The 20,977-nt window shown below is 42.5% G+C and overlaps 4 protein-coding genes across 4 annotated transcripts; 2 read left to right on the top strand and 2 right to left on the bottom strand.

Annotated features, from left to right (window-relative positions):
• Positions 1-608: 608 nt before the first annotated feature.
• LOC130188535 (zona pellucida sperm-binding protein 3-like) lies at positions 609-3,192 on the top strand. Its single transcript, XM_056406931.1, has 9 exons — positions 609-980; positions 1,043-1,158; positions 1,228-1,331; positions 1,413-1,587; positions 1,892-2,009; positions 2,090-2,172; positions 2,258-2,403; positions 2,486-2,644; positions 3,176-3,192. Exons 1-9 carry the CDS (start codon positions 609-611, stop codon positions 3,190-3,192), a joined length of 1,290 nt encoding a protein of 429 aa, XP_056262906.1.
• Positions 3,193-5,494: 2,302 nt separating this feature from the next.
• On the top strand, positions 5,495-7,893 carry LOC130188969 (zona pellucida sperm-binding protein 3-like). Its single transcript, XM_056407551.1, has 8 exons — positions 5,495-5,866; positions 5,939-6,054; positions 6,134-6,237; positions 6,361-6,535; positions 7,196-7,313; positions 7,393-7,475; positions 7,540-7,682; positions 7,763-7,893. Exons 1-8 carry the CDS (start codon positions 5,495-5,497, stop codon positions 7,891-7,893), a joined length of 1,242 nt encoding a protein of 413 aa, XP_056263526.1.
• Positions 7,894-11,037: 3,144 nt separating this feature from the next.
• On the bottom strand, positions 11,038-13,411 carry LOC130188536 (zona pellucida sperm-binding protein 3-like). Its single transcript, XM_056406933.1, has 9 exons — positions 13,040-13,411; positions 12,857-12,972; positions 12,684-12,787; positions 12,441-12,615; positions 12,118-12,235; positions 11,955-12,037; positions 11,733-11,872; positions 11,494-11,652; positions 11,038-11,213 (listed from the first exon to the last, which is right to left on the bottom strand). Exons 1-9 carry the CDS (start codon positions 13,409-13,411, stop codon positions 11,038-11,040), a joined length of 1,443 nt encoding a protein of 480 aa, XP_056262908.1.
• Positions 13,412-14,218: 807 nt separating this feature from the next.
• On the bottom strand, positions 14,219-19,207 carry LOC130188537 (zona pellucida sperm-binding protein 3-like). The gene is made up of 12 exons (XM_056406934.1): positions 18,836-19,207; positions 18,654-18,769; positions 18,483-18,586; positions 18,237-18,411; positions 17,941-18,058; positions 17,784-17,866; positions 17,558-17,703; positions 17,317-17,475; positions 17,156-17,257; positions 16,963-17,066; positions 14,593-14,730; positions 14,219-14,308 (listed from the first exon to the last, which is right to left on the bottom strand). Exons 1-12 carry the CDS (start codon positions 19,205-19,207, stop codon positions 14,219-14,221), a joined length of 1,707 nt encoding a protein of 568 aa, XP_056262909.1.
• Positions 19,208-20,977: the final 1,770 nt, after the last annotated feature.

Consider the following 20,977-nt stretch of genomic DNA (forward strand, 5'->3'; position numbering starts at 1 on the left):
AAAACATTATACACAGTATACATTGGCAGAGAACTGAAATATATGTAAACGTCTCTGGACCGAATTACATGATGAATAAAAATACAGACTATGGCAACGCCCCAGAACAGGCAGAACTTAAATAGTTTATGATAATAGCCCCTGGGGTGACTGGTTAGAAAACTGGAACTTGTCAAAAACGGATGAAAATGATTGATATAGTTTCCTGATTTATTACTTTTAAAAAGGGATTTTATGTAGTTTAGATTTTCTTTCATGAAATTTATGTAGAGGCATTTTCTGGGTTTATTTCTTAATGTTTCTACTGCATTGATTTTCTTTTTTGAGTTTTTAGTTTGTCATATTTTGAATGTCCTTAGAAAAAATCAATAAAGCAAATATATATGACTTTTTAACGGATCCAAATATGGTTGAATCCCCCTCAACTTCTTCAGACTTTGGTCTTGACTCTTAGAAGGTGTGAAACCAATTACCGGCTGATTAGTGGATGATTAGAATCAGGTGTGGAGGGCTGCTTTGATGAAGCTTCGGAATATAAAGTAAGAAATGCTCCAATATTTAGGTCGATGTGCTGCTTAGTCTGAACCAGTTTGCTGTTCTTCAGTGCTATGACGAACTTTTGTTTTTTGGTTCTCCTTCTGGTTGGACTGTGTTTCAGGTCATGTTCTGCTTTTCCTCCCAACGGTTACGCTCAACATGCTTCAATTCAAAGTCCTCAGTTCACAAGGAGCTCCCAACACACTCTGCAAGCAAAGGATCCATCTGAGGAACAAGAGCAGGTGAATACTGTCCGAGTGACCTGCCATCCAGACTCATTGGAGATTATTATCAAAGCTGACATGTTTGAAGTGGGAGCTCCTGTCAATGGTGATGAATTACGCCTTGGAGTGGAGCTCAATGACAACTGTAGAGCTACAACGTCTTCAGGAGATGAGTACAGAATCCTTGTTGGACTGGTGGACTGCGGCACCAAACATTGGGTAATGCATTTATTTTAATTTTATTACACTATACTAGTTTTAAGCTCCTCACCTCTCCACAGATGACTGCAGCTACTCTTGTATACACAAACCTGCTTGTATACTCTCCTGTGGCCTCTCCAGATGGGTTGGTTCGAATGGATGAGGCTGTAATTCCAATTGAGTGTCATTATGAAAGGTTTGTCTCTAAAAGCTTATCTCTTTAAAGTGCTGTAGACCCTGTCTCACTTTAAATTCTGTTTCTTAGGCAGCACAGTTTATCCAGTTCTTTGCTCACGCCCACCTGGATCCCCTTCATGTCCACACAAGCTGCAGTGGCAACTTTGGAGTTTGACTTGAGAATTATGACAAGTATGTTTCCTTCATTTCTCATGTCTTTACTTATTTGCAGTCACTATTAACAAATAAAGTATTTTTTACAATTTTGTGCAGATGACTGGCTTCATCGAAGACGCTCTAATGTGTTTTACCTCGGCGAGCCCATCGATATCGAAGCCTCAGTCAGCGTTGGACATCACATGGGTCTCCGAGTGTTTGTGAGCAGCTGTGTGGCGACACTTTCCCCAAGTCTATACTCAGGGCCGAGATACGTCTTTGTTGAAAACGGGTAAGCGCTAGGAAGATTACTGCACGTGTGAAGCCTTTTATACCTCCAGAGAATGCCGTGTGAAGGCGGATTAATTGCCTCAAGTGATGTCATGTTGTTCTCTCTCAGTTGGTTCTGAAGACTATAAATTGGAAACTCCGGGGTTTTGGTGTTGCAAATGCATTAGTTTTAGTTGCCTAGAGTGTTGACTTGTTTCTAGACTTCTTAATTGGCATTATTCTGGTCTTTGCCCAACCACAACTGTATTTAAGGGACATTTAGCCACTACTGGAAGAACAGACTAAATTCTCCTTTCTCTTCACAGGTGCCTGGTTGACTCTGAGCTTCCAGGTTCTAGGTCTCACTTCTTATCCAGGACACAGGATGACAAGCTCCACTTGACCATCAATGCATTTACATTTTATAATGGGGACAGAGGAGAAGTGAGGCTCTACTTTAACGTGCGCAAGTCATTATTACACATGTAGATTGTTTTCCTACATTTACTTTTTTCCTCTCCCAGCTCTACATCACATGTCACCTGAATGCTGTACCAGTAAATGATGCAGAGGCACCAAATAAGGCATGCAGTCTTATAAATGGAAGGTAATTGAGATCAGCCCAATATTTGTATCATAGAAAAAATGTAAAGTAAATATTGGTGTCTGAGAATATTTTAATTGCTTTTCAGATGGAGGTCAGCTGATGGTAATGACTATTTATGTGGCTCTTGTCAAAGTCACATTAAGCCGAGCAGCCCTGGCAAGTTTGGTCCTCGTGGGTTTGAAAAGCCACAAGAACCTGACTCATTTTGGAGTGGACAGAGAACCAATACAGGTTGGGTTCCTTCTGTATTTTGTACATTGGGGAACATGCAAAGGAAGGCTTCACACATGGTTTTGAATTTTAAATTCTTTAGTGTGGGAACAGGAGGCAAGAGTGGGTCCGATGATTGTCTTGCCAGCCAAGCAGTACAGTGGGCCAATACCTGTGGAGGAGCTTCCTCCTGTTCTGAATAAAATCATCAGACCTTCACTGTTTGGCAGCCAGTGGAGAAGTGAAGTAAATGACCAAGTTGGTAAGTTGACAAATGCATTACATGATTTTAATTTGTTGGCACTTTCTGCAAAGTAATCATGATACATTATTCCTCCTAGATGAGAAGGGACTCCTTCTTGGTTCACAATCTCCACCAGATGAGGTGGTGGTTCAGACTTTAGATTATAATCATGACTATAGTGGAAAAGATCTAGAAGGTAAGATATTTGTAATGTTTTTAAAAAGATTGCCGACAGACGGCGATTAAAAATCGACTCTAATTGCAGATGGAGATGCTGCAAAATCTCTGTTTCTAGAAAAGGAAACTCCGGAGGTCGACTTGGAATCGAAGGGGCCGGCGGTGGACGAAGACGGCATTTCAACCCTCGAAGATGTCAGCCAAACTGTTCTGTTTATTTTGGATGAGACAAAAATGTCAAATGCAACTGCACAAAAAGCCCTTTCAGATGCACATGAAGCCTACATAAAATAAACTTTTGCTTGAAAAAGTACTTTTTGTGTGCTGTTGGTGCAAAGCACTCAGAAAACCTTGTTACGTTTCTGTGTGCAGGCTTTAGTGGCATCTAGCAAGAGGGTCCACATTTGCAACCAGGAAAATGCCCCTGCTTTTTAGTTGTTTACAGTTTTGATTTTACCACCCGTTGTTTTCTGCTCGTACAAAAGGTTCGCCGCTATACTAGCTACTAAAATGTGAATTTGGGACACCAACTTTAAAAATCACAGGACAACTATGAGATTAAAGATTTTTCTGAGCTTTCTTGTTGACCAGTATCCACAAGTCTAGAGTCTTATTATATTTTATACCTTTTCACTGGGAACGGAGTAAACTGGAGATCAAGGCAGATGGAATTTTACAGAGGTGGAGTCAGTCTAGATGTCAGCTCAAAGAACTTCACATGCAAATTGGTCATTTGGGCACAGAAAGGACAGTTAATCTGATCAGAGACTGTTTCTTTTGGACAAAAATGCAATGTAATAGGAGCACATCGTGACAAATATGTGTGAAGGCCTCAAGAAAAGGAAACTAAACCGAACAACACAAGCTCCAATGAGTATCAAAACCATTCACCCAATCATATTAGTCTCGGTGGACTTTCTGCTCTTGAAAAAGTCGAAGCTCAAGCCTGCGCAACTACAAACAATTTAACGATTTTGCTATGAAATGTAGGTTTCCTGGGGAAATTCATCGTAGAGCTGTCAAGGGATAGCATCAGCAGCTGAACTCTATGGAATCAAAGGATTACGCACCACTCCCCATCACCCAGAAGGGAAAGGAAGGACTGAAAGATTTGACAAGTGTCAAGTGTTGTATGCCTACAATTGCACATCGAGTGATGCAACGGGGTACACTCCATTCTTCTTGTTATTTGGCAGGACAACCCAGTTTCCAGTGAACATCCTTTTTGGAATATGACTAGCCAGGCTCATATCAGGCCATTGTGGCAATCTATGAGATAGCATCTAAACAGGCAGGCAAGTCAGCTGACTGGAGAAAACACAATATGACAAAAATAATAGCAGTGCCCTTACTATTTGAGGTAATGGGACCAAGCAGTGGCTGGACTTGATTACGGAGGTGCCCAGGGCCAATGATAAGATCCTCTGTTTTGTCAGAGTTCAATAGCAAAATGTTTTGTGACATCCAGTCTCTCACATCACCGATGCAGCTCTGTAGTTTGGCTAGCTTGATGTATTCAGAGGGCAGATATTACTGTATCGTCTGCATAACAGTAAAATGGTTATGGTACTGAATGATATGATCTAAAGGAATCATATACAGAGAGAAACAAAGTGTTCCAAGAATAGATCCTTGAGGTATACCACTTGATGCTGTGCAGTTAAGGAGATGACTGAATCAATTGAGACATACCATTTTATATTTGAGAGATCTGAAGAGAGCTGTTCCACAAATGCCAACCCAATCAATCCAACAAAACGTAAATAAATAAGCTTGTGTGGACAACATTGTGCACAATTTCAAATCCACAATTTAACAGCCACAGACTAAGTCAGCGCCCCAGAAAAGGCAGAACAACTAACATAGTTAATGATAATGAGGCAGCTCCTGGATTAAATGTTAAATGGACCCGTACTTGTATTGCGCATTTCTAGTCTTCCAACCACTCAAAACACTTTAACTACACCAATTCCTACACTGATGGCCACCTGCCCATTAGGACAAACTGTTATTCACACACATACGATGGGCACAGCTACAGGAGCAATTTTGGGGTTTAATGTCTGGCCTAAGGACACATCGACATGGATAGGAGGAACCGGGGATCAAAACACTGGTCCTCTGATTGAAGGACGACACTGCTAAGCACACAGTCACAGGCAGCCACAGTCGCCCGTGAAGCTCTGTAGTAACAGATTAGAAAACTGGAACTTGTCAAAAACAGATATGCAAGTGACGGCTGGATATTGTTTCCTGATTTATATCTTTTAAAAATGGAATTCATTTCGTTTAGATATTCTTTCATGTAAATTATGTTGAGGCACATTTTGAATAAATGTCTTCATATTTCAACTGAATTTCTGTATTGATTTTATTCATTTTCTTTACAGTTTTGATTTACTATAACACGTTATAGAATTTCCAAATAAACAAGCAACAAAGCAAATATATGGGACATTTTTGAACAGATTGAAATATGGTTGAATCTTGAAGTCTTGAGTCTTAGAAGGTGTGAAACCAATTACAGGCTGATTAGTGGATGATTAGACTCAGGTGTGCAGGGCTGCTTTGATGAGGCTGATTGTCTGAATATAAAGTAAGACATGTTCACTACTCAGAGTATTGTGCTGCTTAGTGGGTCAGACAGGAAGAGAATATTCAGTCTAAACCACTTTGTTGTTTTTCAGTGCTATGAAGAACTTGTGTTTTTTGGTTCACCTCCTGGTTGGACTTTGTTTCAGGTCATATTCTGCTTTTCCTCCCAAAGGTTACTCTCAACATGCTTCAATTCAACGTCCTCAGTTCACAAGGAGCTCCCAACACGCTCTGCAAGCAAAGGATCCATCTGAGGAACAAGAGCAGGTGAATACTGTCCGAGTGACCTGCCATCCAGACTCATTGGAGATTATTATCCAAGCTGACATGTTTGAAGTTGGAGCTCCTGTCAATGGTGATGAATTACGCCTTGGAGTGGAGCTCAATGACTACTGTAGAGCTACAATGTCTTCAGGAGATGAGTACAGAATCATTGTTGGACTGGTGGACTGTGGAACCAAACAAAGGGTAATGTTTTTTTTATTTCAATTAAATAATGTGACAATACAGTTTAAAAAAAAATGCATCTACTCTCCACAGATGACTGAAGACACACTGGTCTACACAAATGTGCTCGTATACTCTCCCATGGCCTCTCCAGATGGGGTGGTTCGATTGGACGAGGCTGTAATTCCAATTGAGTGTCAATATGAAAGGTTTGTCTTTTAAAGCTCATCTCTTTAAAGTGCTCTAGATGCTGTTTCACGATCTTAAGATGCTTTTCCTGTTTCTTAGGAAGTACAGTTTGTCCAGTTCTTCCCTCATGCCCACCTGGATCCCCTTCATGTCAACACAAGCTGCAGAGGAAACTTTGGAGTTTGACTTGAGAATTATGACAAGTAGGTTTCATTAATTTCTCATGTGTTTATTCATTTGCAGTCACTATTAACTCATAAAGTATTCTTTATTCATTATGTTTGGACTTAGAGGTATGTGTATGTATGTATATTACTTTTTTTCAGCTGACTGGCTTCATCGAAGAGGCTCTAACGTGTTTTACCTCAGCGAGCCCATCTCCATCGAAGCCTCAGTCCGAGTTGGACATCACACGGGGCTCCGAGTGTTTGTGAGCAGCTGTGTGGCGACACTTTCCCCAGATGTATCCTCTGAGCCGAGATACGTCTTTGTTGAAAATGGGTAAGCACTTGGAAGATTACTGCATGTGTGAAGCCTTTTATGGCTCCAGAGAATGCCGTGTGAAGGCGGCTGGATTTCCTAAAGCAGTGGTTCTCAAACTGTGGGGTGTGAAGGTAATACAGGTGTGGTACAAGGGGAAATGAAGCTTTTATTTCACAACCTTTTTATTGAGAACTACACATAATACCAAAGTACACAGCATTAAAACTAAGTCATTAATAAATGCACGGCGAAATCAAATGCCTGTACATTTTTAAGTTGCACCGTAATAAGTGACTGCCACGATTCTTGAAGACTCGCCACGTCCTACTTCTGTGATCACTGTTTCCCTTCAAAATAAATGCTCCACATTGAGCACGGGTGTCCATATCAAGCCTGCAACCCAGTTTAAAAAAAACTTGTAGAGCAGCGTCATTCCGGCCACTAGGACTGATTCAACGTGATGGCTCACACATATCTGCATATTTTGTGTTTCATGTTCTTGTTTTGAAAAGATAAGCATTGTACAACTCGGTAAAACTCTTTATTGCCAAAGAAACAAAGTGATGTCAGTTAGGTCTGAAGACTACAAATGAAAGAAAAAAAAAAAATACTTTTGGGTATTAAGGGGAGATTAACCAAGACTGGACGAATAGATTAAATTCTCCCTTCTCTTCACAGGTGCTTGGTTGACTCTGAGCTTCCAGGTTCTAGGTCTCACTTCTTATCCAGGACACAGGATGACAAGCTCCACTTGACCATTGATGCCTTTAAATTTCATAATGAGATCCGAGGAGAAGTGAGGCTCTACTTTAACGTGATCAAGTCATTATTACACATCTAGTTGTTTTCCCACAGTTACTTTTTTCCTCTCGCAGCTCTACATCACATGTCACCTGAATGCTGTACCAGTAAATGATGCAGAGGCACCAGATAAGGCATGCAGTCTTATAAATGGAAGGTAAGTGAGACCAGCACAAAATGTCTCATTGTGGTGCGTGTAATTATTATAAATTGCTTTTCAGATGGAGGTCAGCTGATGATCATGACTATTCATGTAGTCGTTGTCAAAGTCACGATAAGCCCAGTAGCCCGAGCAAGTTTGGTTCTCGTGGGTTTGAGAAGCCAGTTAATCCATTTTGGAGGAGTGGACAGAGAACCAAGACAGGTTGGGGTCCCTATAGAAATGTGTATAATGTGAAATTGCAATGTCAGTTTTCACAAATGGTTGAACTTTTAATTCTTTAGTGTGGGAAAAGGCGGCACGAGTGGGTCCGATAATTGTCTTGCCAGCCAAGCAGACCAGTGGACCAGTACCTGTGGTGGAGCTTCCTCGTCTGAATAAAATCAGAAGACCTTCACTGTTTGGCAGCCAGTGAATTGAAATGAATGACCAAGTTGGTAAGTTGAGCCTCAAAATTGCATGATTATTTTTTTTGTGTGCCCTTATGTTGAATGTGGTTGTACCACATTGTGTTCTGCAAAGAACTTTGATACATGTCTATTCTTGCTGAGAAGAGACTGCTTCTTGGGTCACAATTTAAAGGCTTTAGTTTCTAAGCAGAATCAATATGTGGAAATATTAAATAATAGTCTTAATGGCTTTGCAAGTAAAAGTACTTCTAGGGACTGGGACTGCTTCTTGGTTCATAATCTACACCAGATGAGGTGGTGGTTCAGGCTTTAGATTATATGCAGGATATATATATGTGGAAGGATTAAATAACTCTTTATGCATATTTTGGCACTGGCATGGCAGTTAAAACCGACTCTTAATTACAGATGGATGGTGTGAAGGTCTCTGCCCTTCTAGAAAAGGAATCTCCAGACGTCGACTTGGAATCAAAAGGAGTACCGCTGGATGAAAACATGTCAAACCTCAACGATGTTAGCTCAACTGTTGAGTTTACTGTGGATGTGACAAAACGTTAACTGCAAAAGAAAATGCTCTTTCAGATACAAATGACTAAAATATAATAAACTATTGCTTTTTGACTGCATTACTGTTTATGCATAGTTTTCCTGCACAGAACCTTGTGGAAGTAGTCTTTAGTAGCAACAGGGTCAAGGCTTGCAACAAGCTGAATACCGCTTTAGGTTTAATATTGTAGTTTTTTTTTTTTTTTCCAGTGGTCCACCGAAGTGTCAGTCAAACTAAAACTTTTAAACTAAAGTGAACAAAATTGTAGATTTGAGTGTTGCCAACATATTCAGTGATTTATAAAGTATGGAATTGATGCATATGGAAAAGGATTTAGTGTAAACTCTAGATATTGACCTGTATAATGATGGTTGCCAAGTGGTGGGTTTTGACCCACAAGTTGCTTTTGCAGAATTATAGGCCTGATTCTAAGCTTGAGTACGCTTATTCCTGGTCAATGTTTTCTTCCAAATTTAAGCGCATTTTGTCGAGACAGGACAACATGATAAACAAATCGCTTGTTGGACACATTAAAACTGTACCATGTGTCAATGCACATCAGCATTACTAACATTAACTGTGAAACATGAAGGCAAAGTACATTAGTATGGGATTATTTGACCCTCATATTGATCTCTACTTGCTTAGATACAAGAGCATATTAGAATTACTGAATCGGCTAACATATTTTGGTTTCGGTATGCTGCCAATATTTTCAGTGGCCCCATCTGAACACCACTATATACAATATCTGTCAATTTGGCCAATCAGAGGCCTGTATCTTAGTGACGGCAGCTTTAATTCTTCCACATCAGTTAATGAGTAATTTCAAGCTGTTGCTGTATTTAGGAACGAGGGTTTGAACCTTCTGCATCCTTACTTAAAATTCAGTACAATTTGGATTTCTGAATTTAGCCTATTTGTCTTACTGATTGTGCTGAGAAGAAGGCTTTGCAGTGTTTTGAGCACAATGGTGAACGCAGTTCACTCAGCCTCTCTTGCCCTGCTGATATCTTTTGCTTTTGGTGTTTGAAATGCCATTCGAACTTTGAAAGATGGGCCTATGATCGATGCTGAAGGAAGGGAATATAAATCGGTCCACGGAGGATGCAATCTGCTCTGCTCTCCACCCAGCCCTCACCCACCTGGACAAAAGACTCCTATGTAAGAATGCTGTTCATAGACTTTAGCTCAGCATTCAACACAATCATCCCACAACAACTCATCTGCAAACTTGACCAGCTGGGGCTCAACACCTCGCTGTGTAACTGGCTGCTGGACTTCCTCAGTGAGAGGCCACAAAAAGTATGTGTTGGCAACAACACCTCGAGCAGCATCACACTGAGGACAGGGGCCCCTCAGGGCTGTGTGCTCGGTCCCCTGCTCTTCACCTTGCTGACTCACGACTGCAAATCCAGCTCCAGCACCAATCACATGGTCAAGTTTGCAGACGACAACATTGATAGGTCTCATCACCAAGGATGACGAGACCCTCTACAGGAGGGAGGTCAACCTTCTGACCACGTGGTGCGGAGTCAACAACCTCCTGCTCAACAACAGCAAGATCAAGGAGATCGTTGTTGACTTCCGGAAAGGCCACACCCATCACCCACCACTGACCATCAACGGTGCGGACATTGAGCAGGTCAGCAGCACCAAATTCCTGGGGGTGGAGATCAGTGAGGACCTCTCGTGGACAGCCAACACTACATCGCTGGCAAAGAAAGCACAGAGGCGCCTCTACTTCCTCCGGAAACTGAGGAAAGCAGGGAGCCCCCCATCCATCATGTGCACCTTCTACCGCGGCACCATGGAGAGCATCCTGACCAACTGCATCACTGTGTGGGGCGGAAGCTGCACAGACCACAGCAGGAACGCCCTGCAGCGCATAGTGACGGCAGCTGGAAGGATCATGGGTGCCTCACTCCCCCCCCTGCAGGACATAAACACCCGCCTCACCCGCAAAGTGACCACGATTGTGAGTGACCCCTGCCACCCCTCACACGGTCTCTTCAGCCTCCTGCCCTCTGGGAGGAGATACCGGAGCCTCCGGGCTCACAGGAAGCTGAACTCTCCCACTCCGTCCTCTTTCAGACTCACATGTCTGAATGCTGCTAGTTCAATTTATGTTGTCTATATGTTTACATGTTCTTTTACTATTTTTGCACTCTGTCTATATGTTGCACAATTCAATTCACTTTGGACAGAAGAGAAATGTAATTGCAATCTTCTGTATGTTTGCACACATGAAAAATTGACAAAAACTGATTTTGAATATCGCATTGACGCTAGTCTGCAAGACTGTGGCTCCAAATTAATTTCAAGTTGTTGATTGATACATGGAGATATCTAGTGAAAGTAAACTTTCCAGAAAGTTCCCTGAATTAAGCTCTCTTTATATATGAGGTCTGTGATTTATTCAAAGCTGGCAATACCAGATGCCATTAACTTGGCATTACAAGAAATGCATGCTGTAAATCCTTTTACTATAAGGGTGATATTTGTTTTGCGATTTCATGATGACTGACTTTATGTCCAATCGTGTATTGCAGGAAAATGCAGCAACAGCAGACAAAGTAGTACATAAAAAAAAAAGTGTTTATTATGTATGGGAGTCAATTGTTTCTGAAGGGACATTTTGTGTATCAGTTCCATTTGACATTTCAGTCACATCCACAATGAACTGAATAGTTGGGCTGACATCGTCGAGGGGCGACATGCCGTCTGCGTCCACCGCTGCTTCTTTCGAGTCAGAGTCCACCTCGGGCGATTCATTTTCTAGAAGGGCAGAGACCGTCACAGCATCTTCATCTGCAAGTAGAGGTGGTTTTAATTGCTATGACAGTCGTTTGTGTAAAACATAAATCATTCCATATTTTACCTTCTGCATCTGTTCCACCATTTTCATCTGGATTCCGCTTAGAATCTGAAGCCTGAACCACCACCTCTTCTGTTGTAGCTTGTGAACCAAGGAGTCCTTTGTCATCTAGGAAAAATAATTTAAGATCTCTTTTATATATCATATATCCCCCCCCCCCCCCAAAAGGGAACAATTTACCAATGTTGTCATTTAGTCCACTTCTCCACTGGCTGCCAGAAAGTGAAGGCCTGCTGATTTTATTCAGACCAATAGGAAGCTCCTCCACAGGTATTGGCCCACTGTGCTGCTTGGCTGGCAAGACAATCATTGGACCCACTCGTGCATCCTGCTCCAACACTAAATAATTAAATCCAAAACTATGTGAGAAGCCTGAAATGGCATTTTCCTCATCATACACATTCTATAAGGAACCCAACCTGTATTGGTTCTCTGTCCACTCCAAAACGGTTCCGGTTTTTCTGGCTTCTCAAACCCACGAGGACCAAACTTGCCAGGGCTGCTCAGCTTATCGTGACTTTGACAATGCCCACATTCAGAGTAATCAGCTGAGATCCATCTGAAATGCAATTCAAATATTCACACGTACCCTCATTTACTCTGCATTTTTCTATGATACACATTTTAGGCTGATCACTTACCTTCCATTTATAAAACTGCACGCCTCATTTGGTGCCTCTGCATCATTTGCTGCTACAGCATTCAGGTGACATGTGATGTAGAGCTGGGAGAGGAAAAAAATAAATGTGGGCAAACAATCTACATGAGTAATAATGACTTGAGCACGTTAAAGTAGAGCCTCACTTCTCCTTTGTGCTCATTATGAAATTTAAAGGCATCAATGGTCAAGTGGAGCTTGTCATCCTGTGTCCTGGATAAGAAGTGAGACCTAGAACCTGGAAGCTCAGAGTCAACCAGGCACCTGTGAAGAGAAGGGAGAATTTAGTCTGTTCTTCCAGTAGTGGCTAAACACACTCAATACCAACCATTATTATACAATTTGTAGTCTTCAGACACATCAGACACTGACTCACGTGACATGAGTTGAGGCAATTGATCCACCGTCACACGGCGTTCTCTGGAGCCATAAAAGGCTTCACACGTGCAGTAATCTTCCAAGTGCTTACCCATTTTCAACAAAGACGTATCTCGGCTCAGAGGATACATCTGGGGAAAGTGTCGCCACACAGCTGCTCACAAACACTCGGCGCCCCGTGTGATGTCCAACTCGGACTGAGGCTTCGATGTTGATGGGCTCGCCGAGGTAAAACACATTAGAGCCTCTTCGATGAAGCCAGTCGTCTGAACAAAAATAAAGAGATGAATAGTGACCGCAAATAACTCAAAAACACAAAATGAACGAAACCTACTTGTCATAATGCTCAAGTCAAACTCCAAAGTTTCCACTGCAGCTTGTGTAGACATGAAGGGGATCCAGGTGGGCATGAGGGAAGAACTGGACAAACTGTACTTTCTAAGAAAGAGAAAAAGACAGGGTCTAGACTCTAGAGTGTATCAAAGAGATGAACTTTAATTGACAGACCTTTCATAATGACACTTGATTGGAATTACAGCCTCATCCATTCGAACCACCCCATCTGGAGAGGCCACAGGAGAGTATACGAGCACGTTTGTGTAGACCAGTGTGTCTTCAGTCATCTGTGGAGAGTAGATGCATTTAAAACTAGTATAGCGTGAAACAATTTATAAAAAAAAAAAAAATCACCCTTTGTTTGGTGCCGCAGTCCATCAGTCCAACAAGGATTCTGTACTCATCTCCAGAAGACATTGTAGCTCTACAGTAGTCATTGAGCTCCACTCCAAGGCGTAATTCATCACCATTGACAGGAGCTCCAACTTCAAACATGTCAGCTTGGATAATAATTTCCAATGAGTCTGGATGGCAGGTCACTCGGACAGTATTCACCTGCTCTTGTTCCTCAGGTGGATCCTTTGCTTGCAGAGTGTGTTGGGAGCTCCCTGTGATCTGAGGACTTTGAATTGAAGCATGCCGAGAGTAACCTTTGGGAGGAAAAGCAGAATATGACCTGAAACACAGTCCAACCAGGAGGAGAACCAAAAAACACGAGGTCTTCATAGCACTGAAGAACAGCAAACTGGTTCAGACTGTAAACTGTCTTCCTGCCTGACCCACTAAGCAGCACAATACTCTGATTAGTGAACATGTCTTACTTTATATTCAGACAATCAGCCTCATCAAAGCAGCCCTGCACACCTGAGTCTAATCATCCATTAATCAGCCTCTAATTGTTTTCACACCTTCAGTCAAGACCAATGTCTGCTAAAGTTGAGGGGGATTCAACCATATTTGAATCTGTTCAAACATTTCACACATATATCCTTTATTTCTTTTTTCTTTGGAAATTCAAATATTTATTGCACTAACTAAATTCTGTATCAAGAAAGTTCATAAAAAAAAAAAATTCAGTTCAAACATTAACCCTATTAATCTCATATTTTTGTTCTTCAGATTCTCCCATCCCTACGCGCTGAGCCTAAGAACACCCTTGAACATTATTGGCAATACAGTATTGCCTTTCGTACCTCATTGCTTAAGTATCACATCCTGCAAAATGGGCTCAACTCTGTAGTTTGGACTCTTTTTTTGACAGAAGAGTTTCCTTGCACAGCACGGATTTCTCCCCCGTCGTCCTGGAGCTGACTTAGTCATATGAGCAGCCACAGCACACATAAACAGAGGGAGGCCAGCTAGTTTACGAAAAAAAAAATCAGAAGGTCTTTGTTTCCCTCCAGACTCCTTAATCAAAAATGATGCCATGTCTCTTTGGTCAAACCACTGTGTATGGTCTGTGAGCTTGACGCGTAATGAGTCTTTAGAGTAAGCAACTTCATTTCTAAATGTTTACACAACTAATTATAAAGTTTAACTGACAGTGGACAGGATTCCACTTCTAGTAACAGGCTTGTACTGCACACTTATCTGGAACTTGAAGTTGTCAGTCTCTGTGCACCACTGAACTCGAAGGGAACGTTCCATGGGAAGTGTGTTGTGGCTGAAGTCTAGGTCTTTTACTTCAGAAACTCTTTCTATCTCAGGTATGGAAAACAAAGCTGTTGTTTACCTACTTGGTCAGATGGAATCCTCCTCTGGAAAAAAAGTCTTGTAGGTCTCGGCCGATTGCCTGATCCTTTGTTGCCACTGATTTTAGACAGGTTTTTTGCACCGTCTCGACTACTTCTGCAGTTCTTCTTAAAGCATAGGAAGCTAAGTGAAGATGTGGCACCAAAAAGGTGAACCTTCATCCTAAACTCTTTCACTTTGCCATCCAGATCACCCTCTGGCCTCCACAGAAGCCATCGCAGATCTGCATCTTCCTCCTGGATCTTCACCTTGTAGAACATGAACTCTATGTCTGCCATAAGTGCCGCCTGAATCTTAAGACACCAATGACCAAGTTAGTGAGATTAGGTCCTTTGAGTAATTGCTCATTCAGGGCCATTCCCCGATATGTAGCAGTGCAAATAGACTCTTTCAGGCGGTACACCCCATGACGAGTAATGTACCACGCTTTACCATCACTGTAACTTAGCTGCTCAGTGGGTACTTTCAAAAATGCCTTTTATGAAGACCTTCTAATCTTAATAGACTTCTTGATTGGAGTATCAACCCGCTGCTGAGCAATGAAACCATTATTTGGCACTCAGTTTGAATTTTTCCGCAGAAAACTCATGCAGCAGTGTCCATCTACCAACTTTGCTGACCCTGTAACTAGGTGCATACATTGGTCATTTTCGAGACAGTTAATCTTTCTCTTTAACCCTCCTGTTACCTTAGGGTCAATTTGACCCCATTCAATGTTTAATGTCGGTGTTCTTTCGGGTCAATTTGACCCCAGGCTGTTTTTCACTGTGTCAAACATATAAGAAATATCAACTTTTTTATATATTTAAAGGGCTATTTAGGTAGTCAACAAACAAACATAAAGTACCTCACACTTAAACTTGGAAAACAATATTAATTCAAATAATTTTCTGGAGGTTTTAATTGCTGGGGTCAAATTGACCCCGAGGGTAAAATATGTCAGTAAATATAAAGGTAACAGAAGGGTTAAACATTGAATGGGGTCAAATTGACCCAAAGGCGGGGGGAGGGTGTAATATTGATTCGGGTCAAAATGACCCTAAGGCAACACAAGGGTTAAGAAGCTTGTAGTAGCATATTGCCCCACTATAGAGCTGCGCTCACTAAATGCGGGGGTTACTGGAGTCTTTAAAGGTCGGATGGGAGCCAGAGCTTTCAGTTATCAAGATCCTCTTATGGAACCAGCTTCCACTTCCAGTTCGGGAGGCAGACACAGTCACCTCATTTCAGAGTAGACTTAAGACTTTCCTCTTCGATAGTCTTATAGTTGGGGCTAAATCAGGTTCACCTGGTCCAGCCACTTGATATGCTGCTATAGGCTGCTGGCAGACATTTTAGGATACACTGAGCACCTATCTCCTCTTCTCACTCTAGTTATGGATGAATTTTCATCTCTCCATTGCACATTACTAACTCTGCTTCCTCCCCAAAGTCTTTGTGACTTCACATCTTATAGGGTCCATTGGACCTGCTGATGTGCCCCGCCCACTCTACCTCCATCTGCCTGATGGATTGTTTAGGTCTGGATCATGGTCCATGCCTACCAAAAAGTTTTCATACAATCTGTCAGAGTGTTAATGTAACTATGCAATGCTTCCTTCTGTACACATGACATCTAGAGCTTCTATCCATCCGGGGAGAGGGATCCTCTGTTGCGCTCCTGAAGGGTTGCCTTTGTTGTCCCCCTGTGAAAGGGTTTTTTTCCATTTATTGGGAGTTTTTCCTGATTCGAGGTCCTGGGACAGGGATGTCGTATGTGCACAGATTGTAAAGCCCTTTGAGGCAAATTTGTGATATTGGGCTATACAAAATAAACTGAATGCATGTGCCACCTCCGTCATGTCATGTTTCTTCACTCAGTTTAACCTCTGCACCAGTTCTATCAGGTTACTTTAAGGAATGTGGAGGTTGTTGCTTTGGTCTCCCTCCTGGTCACTCGCTTATGTCAGGGGGAGAGGTGTGCATACGCTCCAAATCATCTTTGTAGATGTAATACAAGCCTAATATGAAACTATGCACAAGTATAACACACATTACCCTATATGTTGTGGCAGCACCCAATTCTAAACATTTTCTCCACGACAACAAAATTAAATTTTGCTGTGGAAATTGGACAGTTGGGAAGTTCAAGAAACAAAGAGCTCTGAACAGTATTTAACATCTCATAGTTATCCTTCTCTGAAGTTTGGCATTTTAAAGTTGGTTTGACTGACACACTAACCTTTTGTACCAGGAGGAAACTGCAACAGGTGGCAAAAGGATTGCTATAAACATTTAGAGAGCAGGGGTATTCAGCTGGTTGTAAGTCTGGACCCTCTTGCTAGAGGTGCCACTAAAACCTACACACTGGTCTTTTTAGCAAGGTTCTTTTTGCATTGCAGGAAAACTCTGAATCAACAAGAAGTCAATTTAACAGCAAATGTTTATTATATTTGAGAGTCATTTGTATCATGAAGGACATTTTGCGTTAAAGTGGCATTTGACATTTTGGTCACATCCACAGTAATCTGAACAGTTGGACTGACATCGTCGAGGGTTGACATGCCGTCCACCGCCGCTCCCTTTGAGTCCAAGTCCACCTCGAGAGACTCCTTTTCTAGAAGTGCTGAGACTTTCACAGCATCTTCAACTGTAAGTATAGGTGGTTTGAAGTGACATGACTGACATTTAATTAAAACTTCAAAATATCAAGATTTGGTCAATCTTTCCACATTTTACCTTCTAAATCTGTTCCAACATCATCATCTTGATTCATCTTAAACTCTGAAGCCTGAAGCACAACCTCATCTGGTGTGGACTGTGAACCAAGGAATCCCTTATCTAGAAGATAAATAAGGTAAGATCTTTAACAAAGCACAACATGATAGAGTTCAACTTACCAATTATGTCATTTATTCCACTTCTCCACTGGCTGCCAAACAGTGAAGGTCTGCCGATTTTATTCAGACCAGGAGGAAGCTCTTCCACAGGTATTGGCACACTGTTCTCCTTGGCTGGCAAGACAATCATCGGACCCACTCTTGCCTCCTGTTTCCACACTAAATAATTAAAAGTCCAAAATCATGTGTAAAACCTGACATTCCATTTTTTCATTATAAATGTTTATATTAGGAACCCAACCTGTATTGGTTCCCAGTCCACTTGAAACAAATTCAGGTTCTTCTGGCTTCTCAAACCCACGAGGACCAAACTTGCCACGGCTGCTCGGCTTCTCTTGACTTTGACAATAGCCACATAAATAGTCATTACCATCAGCTGACCTCCATCTAAAATGCCATAAAAACAAACAAACACCCTAATTTACTCTGCATTTTTCTATGATACACATTTTAGGCTGATCTCTTACCTTCCACTTACAAAACTGCATGCCTTATTTGGTGCCTCTACATCATCTGCTACTACAGCATTCAGGTGACATGTGATGTAGAGCTGGGAGAGGAAAATATTAAATGTGGGAAAACATTTACATGCATATAATTCAGCAAATTAAAGTAGAGCCTTACTTCTACTTTGTGCTCATTATGAAATTTAAAGGCATCAATGGTCAAGTGGATTTTGTCATCACGTGTCCTGGGTAAGAAGTGAGACCTAGAACCTGGAAGCTCAGAGTCAACCAAGCACCTGTGAAGAGAAGGGAGAATTTAGTCCGTTTTTAGTGGCTAATCTTCCCTCAAATACCAACATTATTTTTTTAATTTTTAGTCTTCAGACTCAACTGACAAAACTTGATACACCTTCACACGTCATTCTCTGGAGGTATAAAAGGCTTCACACATGCAGTCATCTTCCAAGCGCTTACCCATTTTCAACAAAGACGTATCTCGGCTCAGAGGATACATCTGGGGAAAGTGTCGCCACACAGCTGCTCACAAACACTCGGAGCCCCGTGTGATGTCCAACTCGGACTGAGGCTTCGATGGAGATGGGCTCGCCGAGGTGAAACACATTAGAGCCTCTTCGATGAAGCCAGTCATCTACACAACAATTTTAATATACAAGTAGTGATGGCAAATAAATCAAAACATTAGAAAAGAACGAAACCTACTTGTCATAATTCTCAAGTCAAACTCCAAAGTTTCCTCTGCAGCTTGTGTAGACATGAAGGGGATCCAGGTGGGCATGAGGGAATAACTGGACAAACTGTACTTCCTAAAAAACAGCAAAAACTGAGACAGTGTCTAGAGTGCTTTAAAGAGATAAAATTTAAGAGACAGACCTTTCATAATGACACTCGATTGGAATTACAGCCTCATCCATTCGAACCACCCCATCTGGAGAGGCCACGGGAGAGTATATAAGCACGTTTGTGTAGACCAGTGTGTCTTCAGTCATCTGTGGAGAGTAGATGCATTTAAAACTAGTCTAGTATGTAATATATTAATTTCATAAAATAGTCACCCTTTGTTTGGTTCCGCAGTCCACCAGTCCAACAAGGATTCTGTACTCATCTTCTGAAGACGATGTAGCTCTACAGTAGTCATTGAGCTCCACTCCAAGACGTAGTTCATCACCATTGACAGGAGCTCCAACTTCAAACATGTCAGCTTGGATAATAATCTCCAATGAGTCTGGATGGCAGGTCACTCGGACAGTATTCACCTGCTCTTGTTTCTCAGATGGATCCTTTGCTTGCAGAGTGTGTTGGGAGCTCCCTGTGATCTGAGGACTTTGAATTGAAGCATGTTGAGTGTAATTTTTGGGAGGAAATGCAGAATATGACCTGAAACACAGTCCAACCAGGAGGTGAACCAAAAAGCACAAGGTCTTCATAACACAGAAAAACAGCAAACTGGTTAAGAATGCAAACTGTCTTCCTGTCTGACTCACTAAGCAGCACTTCAATCTGTGTAGGGTAGCATTACTTACTTTATATTCAGACAATCAGCCTCATCAAAGCAGCCCTGCACACCTGAGTCTAATCATCCACTAATCAGCATGTAATTGGTTTCACACCTTCTAAGAGTCAAGACCAAAGTCTGATGAAGTTGAAGGTAAAACATTTCCCACATAGGCCTACATTTATTGCTTTTTTTGTTTTGAAATTCAACTATGCGTTAAAGTAACAACAAATTGTAAAAAGAAAATCAATTCAGAAAATGCCACTACATAATTTACATGAAAGAATATTTTAATTGAATGAAGTAATTTTTTACAAGATATACATCAGGAAAAAGTTGTTCTGCCTGTTCTGGGGCGTCGCACAATTCTCTCCACACATGCTTATGTTGTTATGGCATTTCTGGGACGGCTCTGGGGTAGTTCTCCAATCTCCATCCATTCTCATCCGCATAAATGCAGGGTCAGGTCGCGGGGGCAGCAGACCCAGCAGGCTGACCCAGACTTCCCTCTCACCCGCAACATTTTCCAGCTCATTCTGGCGGATCCTGAGGCGTTCCCAGGCCAGTTTGGAGATATAATCCCTCCACTCCAGCATGTCCTGGGTCTTCCCCGGTGTCTCCTCCCAGTTGGACGTGCCTGGAAAACCTCTAAAGGGAGGTGTCCAGGAGGCATCCGAATTAGATGCCCGAACCACCTCAGCTGACTCCTTTCGATGTGAAGGAGTAGCGGTTTGACTCCAAGCTCCCTCCTGATGTCCGAGCTGCTTACCCTATCTCTAAGGCTGAGCCCGGCCACCCTACGGAGGAAACTCATTTTGGCTGCTTGTATCTGCAACCTTGTTCTTTCGTGAGCATAGGTAAGGGTTGGAACGTAGACCGACCAGTAAATCGAGAGCTTGGCCTTCCGGCTCAGCTCCCTCTTCACCAAGACGGTGCGGTGCAGCGCCTTCAGCATCTCAGGGCGGATCTCATCCACCCCCGGCATCTTGCCACAAAGGAGCTTTTTGACAACTGTATAGCTGCCTCTGCCAGGATATTGTTGCACCCCCCCCCCCCCCCCCAGTCTACAGGCACTGCCCCCTCTAGAGGGGACATGTTGGCCGGATTTAGAAGTTCCTCGAGGTGCTCTTTCTACCATCCAGCGATGTCCTCCGTCTGGGTCAGCAGCTCCCCCACCCTGCTGAGTACAGCCTGGGGTAGGCCCTGCTTTCCCTTCCTGAGCCGTCGGACGGTTTGCCAGAACCTCCTTGAGGCCAACCGAACTCATCCCATGCCCGAGTTTTTGCATCCGCGACCACCGCAGCTGCAGCCCTTCTAACCTGCCAGTACCTGTCAGCTGCTTCAGGAGACCCGTGGGCCAACCAGACTCGGAAGGCCTCCTTCTTCAGCTTGCCGGCTTTCCCCTCCCCCCGCTGTTTTCGGGTTTCCGCCACGACAGGGACCGATGACCTACTGACCACAGCTCTTATCGGCCGCTTCCACAATAGAAGCTTTGAACATGGTCCACTCGGATTTTATGTCCCCAACCTCTCTCGGGATGTGTGACAGGGTCCTCCACCAGATGTTCCCAGTTCACTCGCACTACCCGTTTGGGCTTGACAGGTCTTTCTAGCTCCTATTCAAATTTTCTTGATGCCATCTGGCTGTAGTTATTCCCCAATGCTTCAAATACATGCACTATCCTGTAGTCATAACAATCCGA

The sequence above is a fragment of the Pseudoliparis swirei genome, chromosome 23 (genome assembly GCF_029220125.1).
Source record: "Pseudoliparis swirei isolate HS2019 ecotype Mariana Trench chromosome 23, NWPU_hadal_v1, whole genome shotgun sequence".
Classification (NCBI taxonomy): Eukaryota; Metazoa; Chordata; class Actinopteri; order Perciformes; family Liparidae; genus Pseudoliparis; species Pseudoliparis swirei.